General features: G+C 35.8%; 1 protein-coding gene across 1 annotated transcript in view; it reads left to right on the plus strand.

Moving 5' to 3' along the window:
• The window catches only part of SOX5 (SRY-box transcription factor 5), a 985,194-nt gene that overhangs the window by 752,299 nt on the left and 211,432 nt on the right, over positions 1–21,463 (plus strand). Inside the window, exon 8 of the mRNA XM_059402806.1 lies at positions 15,365–15,451. Within this exon, the coding sequence (XP_059258789.1) occupies positions 15,365–15,451 (87 nt within the window). The remainder of the gene's footprint in view (positions 1–15,364; positions 15,452–21,463) is intronic.

The following is a 21,463-nucleotide window of genomic DNA, read 5'->3' on the forward strand; positions in this document are numbered from 1 at the left end:
CAATCCCGACCCTTGTTCACAGCTCAAAGCCAGGAACACTGAGACCTGTTGCCAATTTGAGTGAATATAGTGACTGTACTCGGCCGGGGCCTAACATTGGAGCCAGGCCTTTTCCTGTGGGCTGCTTTCCACCATGTCTGGGACTGGCTCAGTGACAGTGGGTCTTTTGTTGTGAAAGGCTGGCTGGTACTCCCCTCCTTTGCAAAATGTCTAACAGCTACACAAATATAAGAAAATAGGAAAAGGGACTTACTGTAGCTTTTCTCTTAGTAAGTTAATGTGAAGTTATTAGTTTTCCTTTCTTTATTTTTCTTTTCCTTTTTTCTTCTTTTTTTTTTTCATTTTTTCTTTTTTTTTTTTCTTTGCTCCTTTTTGGGGAAAGTCTGAGTGAAGTAAATCAACTGAAAGAGTGCTTTAAAAGCCTGCTTCTAGATAAGAATTGAATCTTGGTAGTTCTTGATTAGAATATGATATATATGGATAAATTTATAGTAATTGGAATCACAAAAATGGGTTTCTGGATATTTTTACTTCTCCTCCTCTCTCCTGTGAACCTTCATGTACTGAGAAGTTTGTTTTTACTGAATATCTCCCCCATGACTGAAAGATATAGCATGTTTATAAACCTGTTACGAGTTTAACTTTATGAAAACAAAGACCCTACTACCTTCTCTGCCCAAACACACTGGAGAGAAGCCAACAGACTCACCACTCACTGTTGCTAGTCTAGTAAAATTTGAGAAATAAATCAGTGAAGATTTTGATTTGAGTGTGTGGTATAAAGAATGCCCAGTCTTTGTACACTGCCCAATTCATAAAGGAATCTGTAACAAGCTTGCAGTATTTGCCAGTTAGGTGCTGCTTGCTGATAGGGTGACAGTTCCCAGCTGCAATCAATTATGCTTCCATTATTTCTGTTGTTTAAACATGCCGTGGAAGACTAGTTCAGAGCAGTTCACAAAGTGTATCTTAGTTCCAAAACAAAGTAAAGAGCACGTTAAAAACAGAAAAAAAAGGAAAAAAATACATTCTAAATTGCGATTTTTTTTTTTTCTGAGAGTATTTATAATCACTTTGCCACCCCTCTCACCTCTCTGATTCCACCCCACACACCCAGCATTTATAAAATCACACACACAACACATAGTGTTTGATTTAATGCTGGGTTGCAATTCAATCAAGAGACTGCTGAGGTCATATAATATAAATGGCCACAGTACTTCTTGGCTTGGTTAGAGCCTTGATCATTCAGGGCTTTGTTTTTGTTAATTGAGTAGGCTCCTGCTGGGAGGGGGGGAGCACCTAAATATTTGGGACTATATGTCACTAAAAAGAAGTTGGAGTCTAGAAGGTAGTGGTGGAGGGAGAGGTGGAGGAGGGGAGGTTTCTGCAGTGGACGAGGGAAAAGGAAAGACGTTGTTCTGAAACCATGACAGGACAAAGGAAAAAGAAGCAAATTGTTTTTGAATAGAAAATTAATCACTGAAAAGGGACTGGCTATTGTGAAGCAAACATAAAAATAGAGGAGCATTTAACTTGAAATATATGAGAAAAAGCACTATAGAAACTCCAACAGAGGCATTTAATGGAAAATACACCTGGCCATCTCATTATAAGTACATCCCTGGGAGCCGAGTGTTATGAGCATTAGTAAGAAGGTGGTATTATAAAAAATTTGATTATAATCAAGCTTAATGTATTTGAGGCTTAATAAAAGTATTGTATGGCAGTAGTGAGTATCATGGCATAATAGAGACCTCTTAGTCTTGGGTTGTTCATAAGTTTTGTATTTCATAATGTTGATCTGTGGAGGCCTTTGCTTCCTGATGGGAAAATAGGAACTTGTATGGGAAAAGAGATCACAGAATCATAGACCGGCCCCTATTAACCCCAGAGAATGTAATTCAACATATATCTTATCATCTTAATCTCCAAATATTCTTTTCGTTTAGATTATAATGCAATATTGTATATAACAAACAGATGTCTCCCCTAGGTCACTGTTTGTAATTTAGTAAATTGTAGGTGTCCAACTGGAGAGTCTAGAGCTGCCGATGAAGAATGAATGGCTGAGATGCCTCATTAATTTAATGTAGGTAAGAGGCTGGTGGGCTTAAAGGATTTGGTAGTGGCCCCATTGAGAACTACCTAAATGTAATTCAAATAGTGTGGAATAAACTTTTTTCTTCCCTATTATTTTTCCCCTCCATGCTGTGAATCCTCACTGATCATTATTTTTTAGGCACTTAATGTGTCACGACAAAAAAAAAAAAAAAAAAAGGAAAAGAAAAAAAGAGAAAAAGATAAAAATACACAGAAAGGCTGAAATATGTATGAAAACAAGAGTTTCGATTAAGCTCAAATCAAGCTTTTTAAAGGTGTTGGGTTTTAGTTTTTACACAGTTCCGTTTGGCATGGAACTCTTCACATGTTTTGAGATTTGGCTTTGCTGCTTTATAATTTTGAGGGTGCTGCGCTATAATCTGCACAATTTGCTGAGAAGAAAAGAGAGAAATAAATAACCCAGGTTTTACATCTTGAACTCTGGACCGGAATAATAAATCGACACCTACTGTATAATTGGGAAACCTGTTAGATTATGTATCTACTTTAATGTAATTTAAAAATTTTGGAAATATTCTTATAAAGAATTTAATCCCCTCATCAAAGTAATTTTTCATTCTTTGGTAGCTGCCATGGAACAATGATGTTTTTTCTTTCTCTCTTTAGAAATGGAACACTATATATATATATTTTTTTTTTAATTTCATGAGCATAAATGTTAAGTACATATAATGCACCTTTTAACATTAACCTGTTTGAAATAATAAAGATCAGTTTTGATTGTTACAAATTTACTGCAAACACAAGTTTAGTTTACACAATTTCTTGTAGTAAATTATTTGCCTTCAGCAAATAGGATTATAGACAACTACAATACTTGGAATGATTTATTTATTATGCTTATAATTCAACTGAAGATCTCAACTACTATTATTGAATCACTTTTAATTCATAAAAATGATTAAATATGTGTTTCTAATTTGTCATCATTGTTCACAATGTTTTATGTGAATCTTCTTCCCAGAGGAATTACAAGATTTCTCCGAATAGTTGAGGGCAGTGAAGGCTTTTTGTAACCATCTTCAGGATTCATTCTGGTGTTCACTTTGGATGGGAGATCTGATGTCCTGTAACAGGGATCCTGTAGGACTTAAACACACTCTGGACCTTTTTGTGAAAACTGAGATAGCAGCTTCCTGGAGTTTTCATGTCCCTCAGAGAAAATTCCCAGAGATATGAACACTTTTGAATTTCTGACCTGAGCAACACAGACTTCGGTGGCTTTTGAAAGACCATTCCCAGTTTTGTAAAAACTTGCTCTCTGACCCTCAGGTCAGAAAATTGGGTGGTCACTTTACTGGATTCATCCATCCTTTGGGATGAAATATTGACCTATATCTTAATTTTTTAATTGCTGCCATTTCATTGTACTTCACTAAAATCCCGAGGCTGTTGTAAATAAGTTTTTTCCCCCTCCATCTCTTAATTTTATTCTATTAAATCAGTGGATCATTAGGAAAACATGGGATACACATCATAGCCCGTGAGTCCTTCCCACCCCCACTGTTTCTCTTCGGGTACATTTCTGATGAGATATCTACAAGATAATTTAATATCATAAATTTGATATTAAATATATGTGTATGTGAAAGAGAAAGATTTAAGGGATATATATTTCTGTCTCTTGTTTATTACATACATGGGAGTTAAGTTGTTCAATGATTACTTCAGGAAGGCTAAGTGTAAGATAAAGAAGGGGGTATTCAATAGATCTCTCTTTTCTATTCTATTCTCTCTCCCTAGATATTTCTCTGTCCTAAATGTTTTCCTCTCAGTTATTAGATTTGAGACATGATTCTATAGATGCTATAGATTGTTGTTTTTAATATACTGAAAAGGGTGCCTGGGTGGCTCAGTGGCTTAAGTGGCTGTCTTCAGCTCAGGTTGAGATCCCTGGGTCCTGGGATGAAGCCCCACATAGGCTCCTTGCTCAGTGGGGAGTCTGCTTCTCCCTCTCCCTCTGCTGCTCCCCCTGCTTGGCTCTCTCTTTCTCTGACAAATAAATAAATAAAATCTTTAGAAAAAAGAATGTAGAAAAATAAACAGCAGTGCTTCTGTGCTATAGAAATTCCTATTAATTATATTCAAGGTAGAGATTATTTTCCTTTCTACCATTAACATCCTTTCTAGTATTAATAATTTGTTGTCCTCCCATTCCCTTAAATGAATAATCGGGGTACTATCCCACTCATTCTTCTCTGGTTTACCATATTGCTTGCAATGTTATTCTACTGTTCTTCTCTGAACCTTAGTTCTCAACCATGAAAAGAGGATGCCCTTGTCATTTAGCTGACATCTTAGGAGCTTCTCTTTTTTCTTCGCTGCTTGCATAAACATAGGTACCTCTCTTATTATGTGTGTAGTACATTATTTAAAGGATATACATACATGAATATGCATGTGGTCACATGATTAATGATCCCTTAAGATTTTTAAACAAAATTTTTGTTCCCAATACTCCAGTAATAATAATTCCTTATCCCCCCCCTTTAAGATTTTATTTAATTATTTGACAAAGATCACAAGTAGGCAGAGAGGCAGGTAGAGAGAGAGAGAAAGGAGGAGGAAGCGGGTTCTCCGCTGAGCAGAGAGCCTGATGCGGAGCTCAGTCCCAGGACCCTGAGATCATGACCTGAGCCGAAGGCAGAGGCTTAACCCACTGAGCCAGCCAGGTGCCCCTATTTTCCCTCTTTTTAATAAATAAAGCATATATTAGCTCCTGGTATTTCATTATTGCATTTTACTGTGACCTTTTTTCCCCTTTGAATTACTGTATCTCATTGAGTTGTGAAATAGAAAACTATTGGAATGTATTTGAATTTTTTTTTGTTGCTGATGTTAAAATTATTACTCAAATGACATTTTTAGTAAAATTCTTTTACCTTTTCGTAAGAAGAATTCAATGTATTCTACTTCATATCTTAACCACTTGAAAAAAGTTTTCAAGTTTCTGAAAATGTAATAGAATGTCTTTATCCATATTGTTATACCCCAAATTGGTTTTCTCATCAAAAAATTACCTCAGGTTGGGGCGCCTGGGTGGCTCAGTGGGTTAAGCCGCTGCCTTCGGCTCGGGTCATGATCTCAGGGTCCTGGGATCGAGTCCCGCATCGGGCTCTCTGCTTGGCAGGGAGCCTGCTTCCTCCTCTCTCTCTCTGCCTGCCTCTGTGCCTCTATGCCTACTTGTGATCTCTGTCAAATAAATAAATAAAATCTTTAAAAAAAAAAAAATTACCTCAGGTATTAGGAAAGTGGTGTTAGGAGAGTGCAGATTCCTGGGATTCAACCAGAGCAGAAAAAGCCAGACTCTCGAATAGCCCTGGAATTTTTCCATTTAAAGAAGTTTCCCAATGACTATGAACTTTAAGGGGATAGGGTCCACTTCTGTTTTGCTCCTGCTAATATCCCCATGCCTGCAAAAATATACAGTATCTATTCTTTGTTGAATTAATCCATTCTACTATGCTTACTCATAAACTTATCTTTTAATTTAACTTTATATTGATAGTGTGACTTAATTCATATTATTTTCCTAATTACAGACAAGATGAGAAATTGGCCGTATTTTTGGAAAGTATTGCTTAGTAGACTTTTTTTTTATAGCTGGTTTGATTGATAATCAGACTATATTTGAACTCTTTATGGTAATACTACAAAAGTAGCGTTTAGGAAAAAGTCTCTCAGCACATTTTATTTGCCATTCATTAGCTTAATAATTAAAATAAGGCATGGTCTCCTTGTTTTTACTTCAGTAAATGAAACAACAAAAGAGAAACGCAGTGACACCATAGCAATTTGAGTCTGGTCACTGTTAGTCTATCCATCCATCCCAGGAGATAGTGAATTTTTTGAAGTGTGGAGGCCACGTCTTAGTGCCTATCACTGTGCCAGAGTAGTAGCTTAATAGATGATTGTTAAGTAAATGAATAAATGAATAGAGTATAATGCCTCCTGATCTTCTGTGTGTATCCACGTGTGTGAACTATGCAAAATAATGGAAAGGGCAGTATCCGATTTTTTAAAAGTAGTCTGATAGCTGTAATAGTACATTATGCTGCTAAAAGCAAAGGTAATCATTTTGTACATTCCTTCAGTTAAGAAATTAAAAGAATATACCAATAGATTCTCTAAGCCCACTTTTATACCCACTGACTTTTGACATTGAGAGCGCCAAGTCTCCGGTGATACAGGAAAAATGAAAAATAAACTATGCTTTTCCCTTTATCTATTTATCCAGACTTGTATCTTTTTTGTTTGCTTCCTTTTTGTCCTTTTTCTCCCCCACTTGTTCTTCCTTAAACGAAAATGTTTCTTAAAGGGGACTCTTACAGGTTGATGTTTGGCTCTTCTGCATTCGGGGGTGGTGAGGGGGATGGGGTCAAGCCATATCATAGCTAATGCAAGACTGTAGCTTTTGTTGTTGATTAGTGTCTAAGCTTGTGAACATTAAATGCCATTTTGGAAATAAAAGTATTGTATTTTCTAATCTAAAATTACTCTAAAAATGACGCGATCCAAAATCCATGAAAGGTTACGAGAGACCAAATATAACAAGTTGTTAAGGCAGATGGACTACTTCGGTGGAGAAGGATATGTGCAAATTTAGATATATGATTTTAAGCAAATCAGGGGATATTTTTCTTAATTTTAAAATCCGGTGCAATGTATTAGAACATAAAAATATAATTTGAATTGTAAGTAGCTTTTCAGCTCAACTGTTCAACTACCTGCATATCACAATCTCTGATTTATTATATGAATCATGTCAGTTTTTATTGTTCATATCTTTTCAGGCATCTGGCAAGCCGAGATTGCGATTTGTTTTCACATATGTTGTGATAGGGAAGATTCAGGATGTGTAGTGGGTTAGCATCAGGCTGTATGCGCTTTAATTCTCACTTCCAGTGGTAAAACATTCTGTCATATTTTTAAAGTATTGGAATTCTTATTCTAATGTATGTTAAGTGGTTTTCTATTTCTATGCTTTTTTGTATCTCCTTTATCATTCCTATCGCCCACTTCCACAATTTTTAACAACAACAACAACAAAATTGTACAAATACAATCATTAATTTTCATTCTCATCATGGTCTTAGATATCTAATTAAATGGATGATTACGTGAATACAATCTTTTATAGTAGGATAATTGCTTCATTTATAATTCAAACACATATTTAGGTAATTCTTTTCTTAAATATACCAGTAGGCATATATAATTTGCTTAAAGCCATGCATTTTTATCTTTACTAAACTATGATATGTTTAAGCTATCTTAAACTCCTGTTTGTAAATTTATCTTGTGAAACTAAGACTTTGCTTTAAATATGTCTCTCATTCTCATATACCTTTTGTAATGACTTATTTCTTACAGTTTGTCTTCTATTTTTCTTTCTTTCTCTATCTCACATATCCACAATTGAGAAAATAGTATTTCATATAAAATTTATGGAGAGTAAAATAAATAAAAAATTTAAAAAAAACTTATGAAGAGTAAGTTTTGTTGTAATAGGCATCTAAGAAAGTTGGTTATTTGGGGAATAAAATAGAAATATGTAGTCAGGAAAAATTTTGGGTGGGGGAATGCTTTAACTTTTTAAGTTGACTATTACTGATACATACAATCAGGAACATCTTCCTCTCAAATTTCTTTCTATCACATTACTTTTGCTTTTCTATTCTACCCCTCTTGCCTTGGTAGTAGCCCCTGGCTTCCTCCTACCCTCCACTGTCACCCCTCCTATTGTAATGAATGACTACAATTCATGTTTCCCCACCCACACTTTGCTGACATCATAAATTATTTGGATACAAATGGACAATATTCATTAGCTGTGCACTTTGCTGAAAGAGCCTTACACAGGAGTATGGCACTCTCTCATTTTTATTAAAAGTTAAAATGCTTTTGCTGTCATGGGGGTTGGGGTGAGTTAGCCATGATAGAGGACAGGGCTACAGTGCTAATAAATAAAAATAATAACTGTTACTGCTGGTTGAGTGACCCTGGGAAAAGAGCACTACAAAGCTATTTGTCCTTCCCTTTCACTTGTCAACAGCACTGGCTTAAAAGCTTTAGCCATTTTTGAGGATGTAATAGGACCTATGGAAAGTTAGAAAGACAACCTGTCCAAAAAAAAAAAAAAAATCAGGCAAAGATTAGTTGAGTATTTTTGTATGTCTGTGCTGTTTTGGGACAGTTCATACATGAACCTCACAGAAGTAACAATATCCCTTTTCCCTCATGATACTATGCCTTATTCTGTATCATCTTTATTGGCTGAACCAATTCAAAAATTCATAGGGATGGTAGATAATCAGTGAAACTAAGGGTTATGGGTCATTACCATAAAAACGTAGAGACAGAACTATCATCCTTTGGTGAGGTTTTTGAATTCTGGGTTGTTTTAGTGATGTGCAAAATTAAGTATATGTATATATATTTCATTTGCTTTTTGGAGCAGTTCTTTCGGGTGGTCATATATTAAGTTGCAGTTGTAATGCTAGTAACATTTTTAAGTGTTACTGTGTGCCCAGTGGTGTTTTAAGAGCTTTACATAAATTATCTCATTTAGTTATTTTGACAATCCTATGTGGTAAGTGCAGTTATTCCCATTTACAGAGGAGTCATTTGAAGCATAGCGAGGTTAAACTACTTGCCAAAGGTTACAAAACTAGTGAGTGATGGAGTCATGTTGTATGATATTGAGGTTTTTTTTTTTTTTTTGAGGCTTTTTTAATGTTCAGCATCACAACATTAGTGAGATTTTGTGCATGAGGAATACCTCTTTGCAGCTCTTTTTTAAACTGCTGGCCTCTAGGGGCGCCTGGGTGGCTCGGTGGGTTGGGCCGCTGCCTTAGGCTCAGGTCGTGATCTCAGGGTCCTGGGATCGAGTCCCACATCGGGCTCTCTGCTCAGCGGGGAGCCTGCTTCCCTCTCTCACTCTCTCTCAGCCTACATGTGATCTCTGTCAAATAAATAAATAAAATCTTTTAAAAAAAATAAAATAAAAATAAAATGCTGCCTCTAAATTAGTTAATGTTATTTTTTGCTGGGATCTAAATTTTGAAACTAAGATAAAACATAGTGTTGCGTCAAAGTATACTTAATTTTCTGAGTGATAGAGTAAATAAAATCATATAGTCTCCTAAGTCTCTCTTTTAATGATTTTTTTAATGTAGAGAATATAGAGCCATCTTGTGAGGAATATACCCAAAGTTATTGAGATGTAGCAATTCTATCATATTGATTATGACATGTTTAATCGTGGTGAAAAAATATTCCTTTAAAATATGGTATAAGATTCAATATAACTGGACAGGTGTGTTAATAGTTTCAGCTTGTGCAGTAAGAAAATTTAAGTTTGTAACTGTTGATTTAAATATTGCAATATTCCAAAAATTGATTGCACATTAAACATTTTAAAACTTGAGTCAGCAGGCCAAATTTTTTTTTTCCCCTTTCTGTTAACAAGCTCTTATTAACTTTCAAGTGGAAACAAACAAGTATTTTGGCACCACTAAAAATAAAGTATTTGTAGAGCTTAATTCACTTTAGGATAATTACATATAAAAATGAGGCTTATTGAAATTCTAATGCTTTGGAATTTCAGATGTGTTCCTCTTGTGTGTTGTGGTATGTATTATTTTTTAATGTTTCCTAGAAGAAGCTGACATTTTCTGTGGCAGACTAGCTGTAGTGCTTGGCAAATGGGAATGTTACAAAGCCCAGTGGTCTTTGGTGGGTGGACAAATAACTTTTCAGATATATAAAAGTTTTATATTACTAACATTACATTGTTTAGTATTTGCCCCAAAATGTTGCCTAGGCCTGTGCATATCGTCAACATGAATTAAACTGTTACAGATATATGATTTCTAGATGTAGCCCAATCTTCCCCCTCAAAAACAATCTTCCTATCGGTAATTGAATAATTAAATGGCAACGCATTGAATTGTAATTGCTTTTTGAAGAAAAATGTATTTGGCCAAGTGTTCTAACTTGGTTTATTTTTCAGCTTTATGTTGGTCATCAAGTGAAAGCTTGCAAAGGGAGAATACTGAGTTAACAACACCCAATTCAAACAGAGATGAGTTGCCCAGATCTACTCTCATGTAATAATTGTTTAAAACTAGATGAGGCGAATAAAACTGGACTAACATTTCATTTTTTAAAAGTTTGACTGTTAAAAGAACTTGTTACTGTGTGTGGCATATTGAAAAGAACACTGAGCTAGGAATTAGGCTTCAGGTCCTGCCTTCATCATTAATTAGATTTATGATCTTGGGCATATTTTAACCTTAGTTTACAATTTCAGTCCATAAAATGAAGAATTTGTTCTAGACTATAACCCAAATTGTACTGAGCAAAACAGTCATCTCCCAACACTGATTTCCTTGGTCAGATATTTAAATAACACTATATAATCCATAATTCACTTAATGATTGATGTTCTCTTAGCCCATAAACAGTTCTAAATCTTGTAGAAGTGAAATGTAAATTTGTGGAATGTAATTAGACTAACATGACAATGGAATGCTTATTTTGTTTGTTTTGGTTTTAAGTAACCAAATGATTTGTGTTCCATTTATGTCCAGTGTCTTTTATTTACTTTGATGAAATGCTTATCTAAATGATATCTAAAGATCCCTACAAGAATAAAATTCTGATTCTATGATGTGAATAATTGACATATGCTTTTACTTCTTGACTTTGAAGAGGTATTGCTGTAGTTTGAAGTTTAGACATACTGTTGTTCCTCCCAAAACACAACTCCCATCCCTAAACGTACACCCTATCACGTGTCAGGAATAACACAGTTTAGGTTAAACTACAAAATTCAAGTTTAAACAGTGGTAGATTTGGTAAGAACTAACTCCGGGGACTTTGTTTAAAAAGTCAAATTATTACACATACATATTTTTTCCTTGTTCGATTTTTCAATGAGCTCTGCCACTGCAGCTCAAGGGAGATTAAGGGAGAAAACCTACATAAACACAAAGCAAAACCCTGAGCTTGTGTGTAAAGCTACCGCACTGGAGCGAATGTGGTTTAATTCTTGGCACTGGCAGCTTGTTGGAGAATTACAATATGTTGGCATGATTCTCTAGATCTCATTGTTCCAGATGAGGGAGTCAGTCTTAAGAGTGTTTGGCACTGAGGGGAAAAGGAGCGAGAGTTATAGGGAATGAACAGGCCCTAAAGAGGCAGGATGCTGTTGTAACAATGGCTGGCACAGTTGGGGGGGCCATTCACTGGTGGGGATTGCCATAGGCATTGATGTGAAGAAACATATGTGAGCAAAAGAGGCAAGGGTGAGGAAGGAAAATCACACAAACATATCAAAAGGGTCCTGATAGCATAAAGAGACAAAAGTAATCCAATTAGAGTCATCTTAATATTAATGGATTGACTGATTAGGATATCTGTCATCACCCTCTAATTTATCTTATAGCTTATTTCTTACCATTTTAAAAAAAAATTTTAAATATGTACACACATATATCTTTCCCTTAAAGGAAGAGATCCCTGAATTAAAAAGCCCTTGCTTTGTATTCCCTCTGTTCTATTCTCTAGCTAGGTGATGCTGGGAAGAGCATCTTTCTGCGCCTTAGTTTTCTCATCTGCAAAATGGGTGTAATAACAATGCATACCATTGACAATCCTGTTGTATCTGACAGCATTATATAAACTGAAATACTATGCAACTAATAAGAGGTACTATTATGTCTCACTCTTATTTTAATATAGGGAACACTAGTTTTCATTTTGACGGTAGTTGCAATACTTCAATGTTGGTCTCAGGAAAATCTTTAAAGGTGCTTAATAAAACTGTGGCACATCTTAATGTGAAAATGATGGATAATCCAGAATTTGAACTTCTGGAAAATAAGTATGTCCACAAACATACTATACCTACTCACAGTATAAAATACAATTCTACAAGTATTAAAAAAAAAAAATCTCCTTTTAGAAAATGGAATATTTAACAGATAACTACTATCTTTTTTAGTCCATAAACACTGAAGCAACACTTACATAATTGTGTCAAATTTCACTCTTATCACATTCACACATTTAATGAACAGGTGTATTATAAATATTGGGATTTTGCCATTTGGTCTTTTACAGTTCTTGTCATTTATATTTTCAGAGAAATTCAGTCATTGGTACTGTGCATCCCCTGTGTTCATTATGACGTTTGTGACCTCATCGTTAACCGTCTTCATTAGCATCCTTGGTGAAATCATTTCTTAACCGCCTCTTCATGAAAGACCAATGGAGACAGTAGCCTTTGGAGGAATACTGCATGTGGATTCCCTTCAAGCTCTTTATTTTATAGTAGTTCAGATAAAGAGGTGAAGTGGGTGAAATGATATGCTTTTGGTCCCCCTGACTTTGGGATCCACTAGGTTGAACTTAGCTCCCTATGAGCAACTTCTCAAAATAATCTTCTGAATTAGATATTTCCCTAAGCTTTGGTTTCTTAAGTGGTAAACAAATGCACCAATACCTAATTCAGAAGATTATTATGAGAAGTTTGAGATACCACATGTAAAGGACCTGGTACACTGCTTAGCACTTAGCCCTCAAAATAGTAGCTATCATTATCATTTCATTGTTGACAAGAGAGTTTGGAATTTGTAGGCAAAATAGAACAAAAGACAAAATCTTACTTCAAAAAGTTAGCTCTGCTCATTACATTTTGTAAGACCTCAGACAAGTCCCTTTTTTTTTTTCTGCTTTTGTTCTTAACTTGTGTGGTGGATGTAGTAACACAATCTGAATCTTCAGGTATCCGTTATGTTAAATGAGAGACTACCGACAGGAAAAAGCATCTAACACAGTTCCTGGCACGTAGGCTGCTCAATAAATGTTTCTTGAATCTGCATTTAAAACATATACCTCATCCAAGTTGCAAATATTAGTGTCTTTCTTCATCCACAGACATGACATCCCTGGGTTACATCTTCCAAATTATTTGATTTTTCTGTAGTACAAGTCAGGTACTTGAAAAAGAAGAAAAAAAGTGGCTCTGTATTGGATGGAGCCTTCTATCTTTATGTAAGTTAATAAAGAGGCCAGGAATGTTCTGCAGGTTTCGGAATTCTGGCGGCTGTTACTTTAACTCTGCAACTTAGACAGAAGACTTCTGTTTCTTTATGAGCACACTACAGTGAATATTTTGTCTAGCTGCAGGGGAAAAGCTTTGTCATGGACTTTGCAGACAATAGCCTTAAAAGTAAAATGGTCTGCTTTTGGTGCCGGGAGGTTCAGGGGCCCATTGTTAGTGCACAATGGATTTCTATTGCTGCATTCCTGCTTTGCAAAGGTTTGTTAGCTTTTAATGACTGACAGTACTCTATTGCAAATACCGTATTGGCTGTGCCCTGTTTACATGCTACTCAAGAATTTTTGTGGAGTGCTGGAAAAAAGAAACAGTGGTGTTTGTTTGACCTACTCTGATAAGGTTTAAAAAATGATTTCGCTCATGAAGCGTTTACTGAGAATGTAGAAACATTGGAAATCCGTGTAGAAGTGTTTTAAAGTTACTTTTAAGGCCTCAATGAACAGAAATATTGATTACAGTAAGAGATTTAAGCCGTTTTATTTCTCAGAGTTGTCATTACCATTTTTAAAACCACTATGGTACAGAAAGAGAGATTTTAAGAAAAAGTAACTTCTTAAGATCTGTCTTCCTTAAAATATAAGAAATGGAGATACCTCGTAACAAAGGGAAAAAAAAAAACCATCTTACACATTCCGTAGTAAATTGCATAGTAAATGTGTACACAGTAATTGTGGTAGTGGTGTGTGTTTGTGTGTGTGTGTGGATGCACCATATGTATAGACTGCAGACTATGTGAAGCACTAACCACTCAGAGCCCTTCACCATTTTATTTTCCAGAAGTTTTTGACATCTGAAAAAAAAATCCATATTGTCATCGTTTTTCCAAGGAAATTTCACCTCCACTTTGTTGAAAACTCCACATGGGCTTTGTGACTCTGACAGCCAATGGCTGTGAGATGGAGGACTGAGAAGTAGATAGCATTAGCCAAAGATGATGATGATGCCTTAAAATGCATTTCACTGTGGGGAAAATGAACCAGTTTCTAATAATCTTATGGTCTCTAGGCCAGACGGTCCCTTTGATAAGTTAACATGTACTCCCTTTATGCTCCTAGTAGGGGGTAAACAAATGTCGGAACAAACACAAATACACATAAACACCAATGTGGAGAATGGCAGGGTATGTCTTAGATCCAGATAATAAGTGTGGGTATTGTTATTTAGATGGAGCATACTGGGACACTTATCTTTTAGTACACTCCATTTTCTCACTGAATGCAGTGCTAATCGTGGGATTGAAAGCCATTGTAATTGTGTACCCATCTAAACGCTGACAAGAATATACAATTATATTGTTTGGAATTGAGTTTAATGTTTGGGAGTTTTATTAGCATTTATGTTTACTTATACATTAAATTCAACACAAAAGAAGAGGTCAAAAACCATGTGATGTATAGAAACAAATATCAGACTAAAGCATAACCTTGCTCTTTAAAATATATGTGCCTTGTCTCAGTACTGGGCATTTTAAAAGAATGTGAGACAAATCTGAAATAAGCAAATAATAGGTTTCCATTAAAGGCATTACTCATTTTTCTAGATTTTGCAATCTTTGTAAAGCTTCTTTAATACCAACTTCTTCTTTTTTTTTTTTTTTAGTGTTCACGGTACTGGCAAATCTTTCCACAGTGTGCTTACCACCATACGATGTTAAACACATATTATAAAGTGGATGTAATTGTAAACACACAGAGGGATATAATTACATGTAGCAGATTTAAGAGCTAATTCTTTGCCTTTTTTTTTTGCTCTGCATTTTATCAACATAATTATTTTTTGACTGCACACTAACACCCTGAAATTGACAAGCATCTATTATAGCAGGAATTTGTTCACCAAATTGAAAAACAATGAACTGCAGGTTTATATGTACCCATTGTCATAAAGAATTAGTACGGCTTTGTTCCGCAAGAGGAAAAAGCTAATGATTTTGAAACAGCAGGTGACAAAACACATTTTTTTCCCCCCCTGTTATCAGTTTGTTGATGAAGTCATTATGAACTGGGGCCCGGATAGGGATGGCCTTATTTTTAGCAGATAGACTTTTAATGAGCTGCATTATAAAGATAGTCATGTTGATTTGCTTACATTTTTTTTTTCCCCTTTACTTAGAAACCCCCAGTATTGAAAAGCTACTCTCAAAGGACTGGAAAGACAAACTTCTTGCAATGGGATCAGGGAACTTTGGTGAAATAAAAGGTAATGTATCTGAAATTATTTGGATGTGAAATGTACAAAAATGAAGATTATGTTTTGAAATATAACGGTGATACAGTGCTCCCTCCCCGCCGCATCCCCCTCTTGCTCCATGCATTCTCTGTCTTTGGTGTTTCTTTTTTCTAGCTTGAAAGTGGATCTATCAGGGTTCTTGTTTTCTCTTTGTTTGTGCCTTATTAGACAAATGGAATGTCAGTTTAATAGAATCATCCCCATTGTATCTTCAAAAGGCTTTGGTTTTCATCATTTAAAAAAAAATTTAAATGATTTACCTTGTTAAGTAAGAATGTATTTCTATCAGGGTTAAAAACTGCCCATTATGAGATGATTTTATGCATTTTACATATTAGAAGTGTGAAAGTACATAATCTACCTTTAAAACTAGAAATGATGAATGGAGAAAGCTTCATAAAACATTGTTTTTTACTAACGAGAGCAACATTTTTGGTTTTGTTTTATTTGAATTCAACACTACATACAACTAAGAGGAAAAGTCTATGTGGACTTTGTCATACTGAATATTCATATCTTAATAAACTTTTACTAATTACAGTGAGAGAGAGTTTAAGTTCTCATATAAAAAATAGAGATAAATGGTCATTTTAGTTCATTTTAGTGTGTTTTCTCAAAGCGTAGTAGGCAGTCTATAGTTTTCTATTTGTTGCCAATAGCATGCTTGATTCTGAGTTCTAAAGGATTGATTTTGAGAAAAAAATACTTATTCATCAATATTAAAATATTTAGTTATATATTACTCTATATTTTTTGGTAGAAGCTGAATATATTTAAAATATCACCAGATTTATATTAATATACATGTAGAAATATGTGTATAAATAACTTTTTTGCATATGTATGTATGGGCACGTGTTCTCCTGATGAAAAAGGCGATTGTCTTTCTTATTATGGCTCTACTATACTGGAGCTTCCTGCCGAAAGGCAGGACACTAGCATCCCAGCGTTTGGAAACTTCCAGAAAATGCTGGACTGAGCCTTTCACTTTTCATCCATTCTGTTTGAAGTTTGCATATATTCAGGTTATTATGAAGTTTGCCTTAGTGGTGAGAGAATGAATGGTGCTAATGAACACATTCAGTAACCAAAATCTATAATGGAATCAAATTCAAACAGATAGTACTTTATATGCCTTAAAGAGCTTGAAGACCAAGTTTAAACAGAACAGAGAAATTTCTCTTCCGAGGCAGCAGATACTTTATATTATTATGTTGGATTTTTTAACCCATTTGCACCCGAGATACAAGATGTGTTCTCTCCAAGGGTCTTTATTCTCCTCTGACCTAGGTGATAACTGAGAGTAGAGCAGAGAAGACCGCCTGTTCCAAGCCTTATGATCTCATTCCATTGGAGGACAAACATTTTTCCCTCCCTCGTTTTCTTCACAAGTCAGACTTAAAAGCAGCCCCAGCAGTGATGATAAGCTTGGAGGAAAGCAGCTCCGCTCTCCTTTCAGGCTTGCCTGTGGGGTTAGTTCAGGAAGCTGCAGTACGGTCAAAAGAAGTCCCGTCTTTAATTTTGAGTTTTTTAAGCTTCACGTTCAGAGCACAAGTTTGGTTATTGTCCTCTGGTTCTGTTCAGAAGGCTGTTTTCTGATGCATTTAAAAAGCAACTGTGGATCTTTCTTCTGTTGGGGGCATGGTTATTAGGTGCTTGGATAGGTTTGGCAGAAAACTGGGAAAACAGCGCTGGCTTACTTTTCCTACTGACTGCCCGTGACAGTAGCAATTACTCTCCATTGTTCATAGGTGGCGAGAAAGTGGAAAGGATACAATAGTGTGTAGCCCTCTGGGGGTAAATGAATTTGACTTAATGGTTCTTGGGGGGTCAGACACTATGATTATGCCATGCCCAGGAATGTGGTTTTCATACCACCTCAGAAGTTATGTGAGAACAATGGTTTAGCTGTTTTGCAGCCCTTTTTTTTTTTTTTTCCAAATATGAAGCGAATAAAGGTGTAAGTCACCTGTATGTGCTCAACTGTTTTGAGTTGAGATAGGGAAAGATAAGTGTGATTTTTTTTTTAAACCTGGAAATACGAACTTATTCAACTATTAGATGATGAATGATAATTGAGAATAATATATTTACTAGACTCTTTGCATATGTTAGGACATGTACAGCCTTCACAGTATTTACCAGGTCTTGTCAATTGAAACTTTTCTCCTCTGGTCAGTTTTACCGTGGTCAGTTTTGATTTAACTTTTAATTAGTTCCAGAAAATGTGTGAGTGAATGACTGTGTGTGTGTGTGTGTGTGTGTGCGCGCGCGCGCGCGTGCATGTGCACAAGTATAAGCACGTCCATTCTTGAATATCTAAACCTGTAGACAAGTGAGGGCAGAGCACCTTCCCAAGCACTAGCTTCAAGTTGTTGCATGTGAGTAACTTTCAGGGCATTTGGACAACAGTTAATACTGCAGTTTGGCAAAGTTCAAAGAAGGGTTTCTTGCTATTACTGTTTAAAAAGTTAAAATGATAAACTTTTAAAAATAAGGGAGATAAATAGCATTTGGTTTGGATATTTTAGCTCTCCATAAATAGTTGTCATAGCCACTTAAAGTTAATCTCATTTTTCAAGAAACAATGTGGGTTAGTAAAGGTCATCCACTTCTGAGAGCATAAATTTATTTTTCATGTTAGATTATTTCACCTGTTAGAATTTATGCCATTTTATGGTCAGGTACTTTGGAAATGTGAAGTAATTAGGTTTTAAAGTTACATTTGAGACAACCCTCTAAAGAACATCCAAAAAAGACACCAGATCCAGTTTTGCAAAATGAAACCGTTTGGCTGAAAAGTTTGGTCAGCCATCAATACATGTGTATCCACTGATGAGCTGCCTGAAGAAATTATTTCTTTCTTCTTCACCAGTCAGCTATCTTGTGCGACTGGTCCGCTTACAAAATGTTTTGTTGTTACCTATAGCAGAAGCACTGAGTAAGGGTTGTGTGAGAGGTGAAGAAATACCTCTTAGAGCCTCATAGCTCCTGAGAAGGGGACAAAACCATGCCTGCCCTCCCGTTGGCAACCGGGACTGTCACACGTTGTTTTAGTTCGCATGAAGTTCCATTACACTGAAGGTCATTGCCTTGGCATCTCACCTGAGCACAGTATCTGGGGACCCGTGGCAGCTTTGATTCATCTAAACAGATCATTTGCCTTTCAATAAAGTCATTGCAGAGTTTGTAGTTTATGGACTTAAATTTTTTTTTTTTTGTAGAATTATGACCCAAAAATCTGCATGCAGAATTCTCTCAAATAATTCTATCTTGGTGAAGTTAGAAAAGCTTTCCTCCCTAGGTCCCTCAGGTGAGGCCAGATCAGTTTCCCCACCTGCCTTATGGAAAGAATTCTTCAGAGCCTGGTTTCTTTCCCACTGGTATCCCCGGAAGCCCCTTTCTCACCATGCTCAGAAGGCATCGATTTAGGCCAGGAAAGCTATATCCGGTATTCAGAAAAATGCCAGCTGCAATTGGTATAATAAAAAATTGGCTTTTTTAAAAGCTATCATTTTGTTCTTTCTAGAAGATGGAACATAAAGGCAAACACTGGACCGCTCTAGAATGCCAGTAACAGATTCGAGGAGATAACCTATTCGGTGACACTTTGGCCTCTTAGAACTTAGGATAAATACATGCTTTTAGATTCAACATGTGGGTTAAAGTAGATCCTCTGGTAGGTGACATAACATTTTGAGATAAAAGAGATATATGAATTCAGTATGTGGCTTGAAAGAGATAATCCTGTTTAAATAACATTAGAGAATTTGTAAACAAGCAGGCTTGGAATAAGAATCGGGTCCCAGGTAATAAATCTAGTGAGGGATCCTTAGAATTTTTAAATTTGAAACATGGAAACTAAACTCCCAGGTTAGGTATGTAAGGGTTTGTAACACTTTGAAAGCTCTTTTAAATCCTTTCTTTTAAGATCAAGAAAACTATTTAAGAATCACAGGTTTTGCTAATAATAACTTTGTAACTTATTTCATTTGCACCTTAACCTAAAAAATATGTCTGCACATTTTTGTAAAGGGGTTGGAAATGTTGATTACTTTTGGAGGGAACTGTTGCATCTGAAATTTGTTCATTATAAGAGTCAGCCGTGAGGAAGGTTCATAACATACAGTCATTTACTTCTAAATAAAGTGAATGCTTAATGTTTTTAATCTACTAAGCTTGTTTTATAGTTCCTCTGTGGTTGCTTATGAGTAATGTGTTCACTTAAAAAAAAAATAAAATAAAATACTTCTTGAGAACCGGAGAAAGACTACCAGTCCACAGCATATAAGGTTTTTAAAGTAAGTTTGGCAAGGTCTGTAAAAGCAAAATAGTGGCTTTCTCTTTTCTGCCCATCAGTGACTTGCTCTATCCCAGAATGCCAGAGGCTTTATGCCAGTGTATAAACATAGTAAGTGATGGAAAGAGAATGGTCAGACACGGGCTCTCATTGATTTTTGTATTGATGATCTAGTCCACGAATTAAGAAGTTTTACATACCTTTCAAAGAAGGTACTTAATGATGCATGTTTTATTTTTTATTTTTAAATTTTTAAAAGATTTATTTATTTTATTGTAGAGAAAGAGAGAGCAAATAGGGAAAGGGGCAAAGAGAAAGGTTCTTCAAGCAGATTCCCCACTGAGCAGAGCCCAACGAAGGGCTCATTGCATGACTGGTGAGATCATGACCTGAGTCAAAACCAAGAGTCAGATGCTTAACAAACTGAGCCAGGCAGGAGCCCCAATAATGCATGTTTTAAACAGATGCTGTTACATATTAAATCTGATTCTGTACGTGAAAATGAAAATATGCCTTCCTCAACATTTTTTTCTCGGTTAAAAATACGTTCATTCATTTAATAAGTATTCATTTGTGCAAGGGATGTGAAGATTCTAAAATTGAAATAATTTTAAAACCATAATTTTTTTTTCTTGTAGATATGGACTCCAAAACTTATATTGTGCAAATTATTAGATGATGGAATTAACCTGAAACTCTCTCTTCTTTTAAACTCCATTGTTCTTCCTAGGGAAGCATGATGTAATAAAACAAAACTAAACAAAACAAAAAAAAGCAAAACTAGTGTCATGTTGCCGCAATTCTTCCAAGGACTTGTGGAAATCAGTTTAACTCTTTTTTCGTTTATTGCTTCCTCTGCTCATTTAAAAAACAGTTACAGATTATTATTGATTACATGCCCGTTTACGTACAGGCACCTTGTAAGCATTTTCCTTACAAAATTACTGGGACAGAGACATTTTATTCCCAGTTTACATAGTAAGACGTGGAGACAGAGGGGGAGAGAGAGAGGAGAGATTAATTATCCAAAACCACATACTTGAGTTGTGACAGAGTCAAGATGTGAACCTAATCCTGCCTGTCTTCAAAGCCTGTGCTCTTTGCATGGTGCTTGGCAGTCTCTCCTCAGTAAAGTTGGAATGGATGATCTCTAAAATCCTTTAAAACTTGAAAACATTTCCAGACCCAACACAGCTGGAGGCAGTGCCCTCTGAGATGCAGTCAGGATATGCTGTTCTGTGCTTAGATCTGTCCCTTAGCACACACACACTGTTTTGTATTGTTTGCTTATATATATATTTACCTTTCCCTTGCATACTACTCATTTACCATTGGCCCAAAGTTTGGGACCCAGTTTTACTCGATGAAAGGATGACCATAAAAATGCCTTGTTTTGAGAAGATTATTATTGACTACATTAAAGTCTGTAAATGTGGCAAAGTTAATGTGATTTAAACAACAACAAAAAAACCCAGGTGGCACCTGAATTGCTTGGTCTGTTAAGCGTTTGTCTTCGACTCAGTTCATGATCCCAGGGTCCTGGGATCGAGTCCCACATCAGCCTCCCTGCTCGGCGGGGAGCCTGCTTCTCCCTCTCCCACTCCCCCTGCTTGTGTTTCCCCTATTGCTGTGTCTCTCTCTGTCAAATAAATAAATAAAATCTTAAAAAAAAAAAACAAAAC

The sequence above is a fragment of the Mustela nigripes genome, chromosome 6, assembly GCF_022355385.1.
Source record: "Mustela nigripes isolate SB6536 chromosome 6, MUSNIG.SB6536, whole genome shotgun sequence".
Lineage (NCBI taxonomy): Eukaryota > Metazoa > Chordata > Mammalia > Carnivora > Mustelidae > Mustela > Mustela nigripes.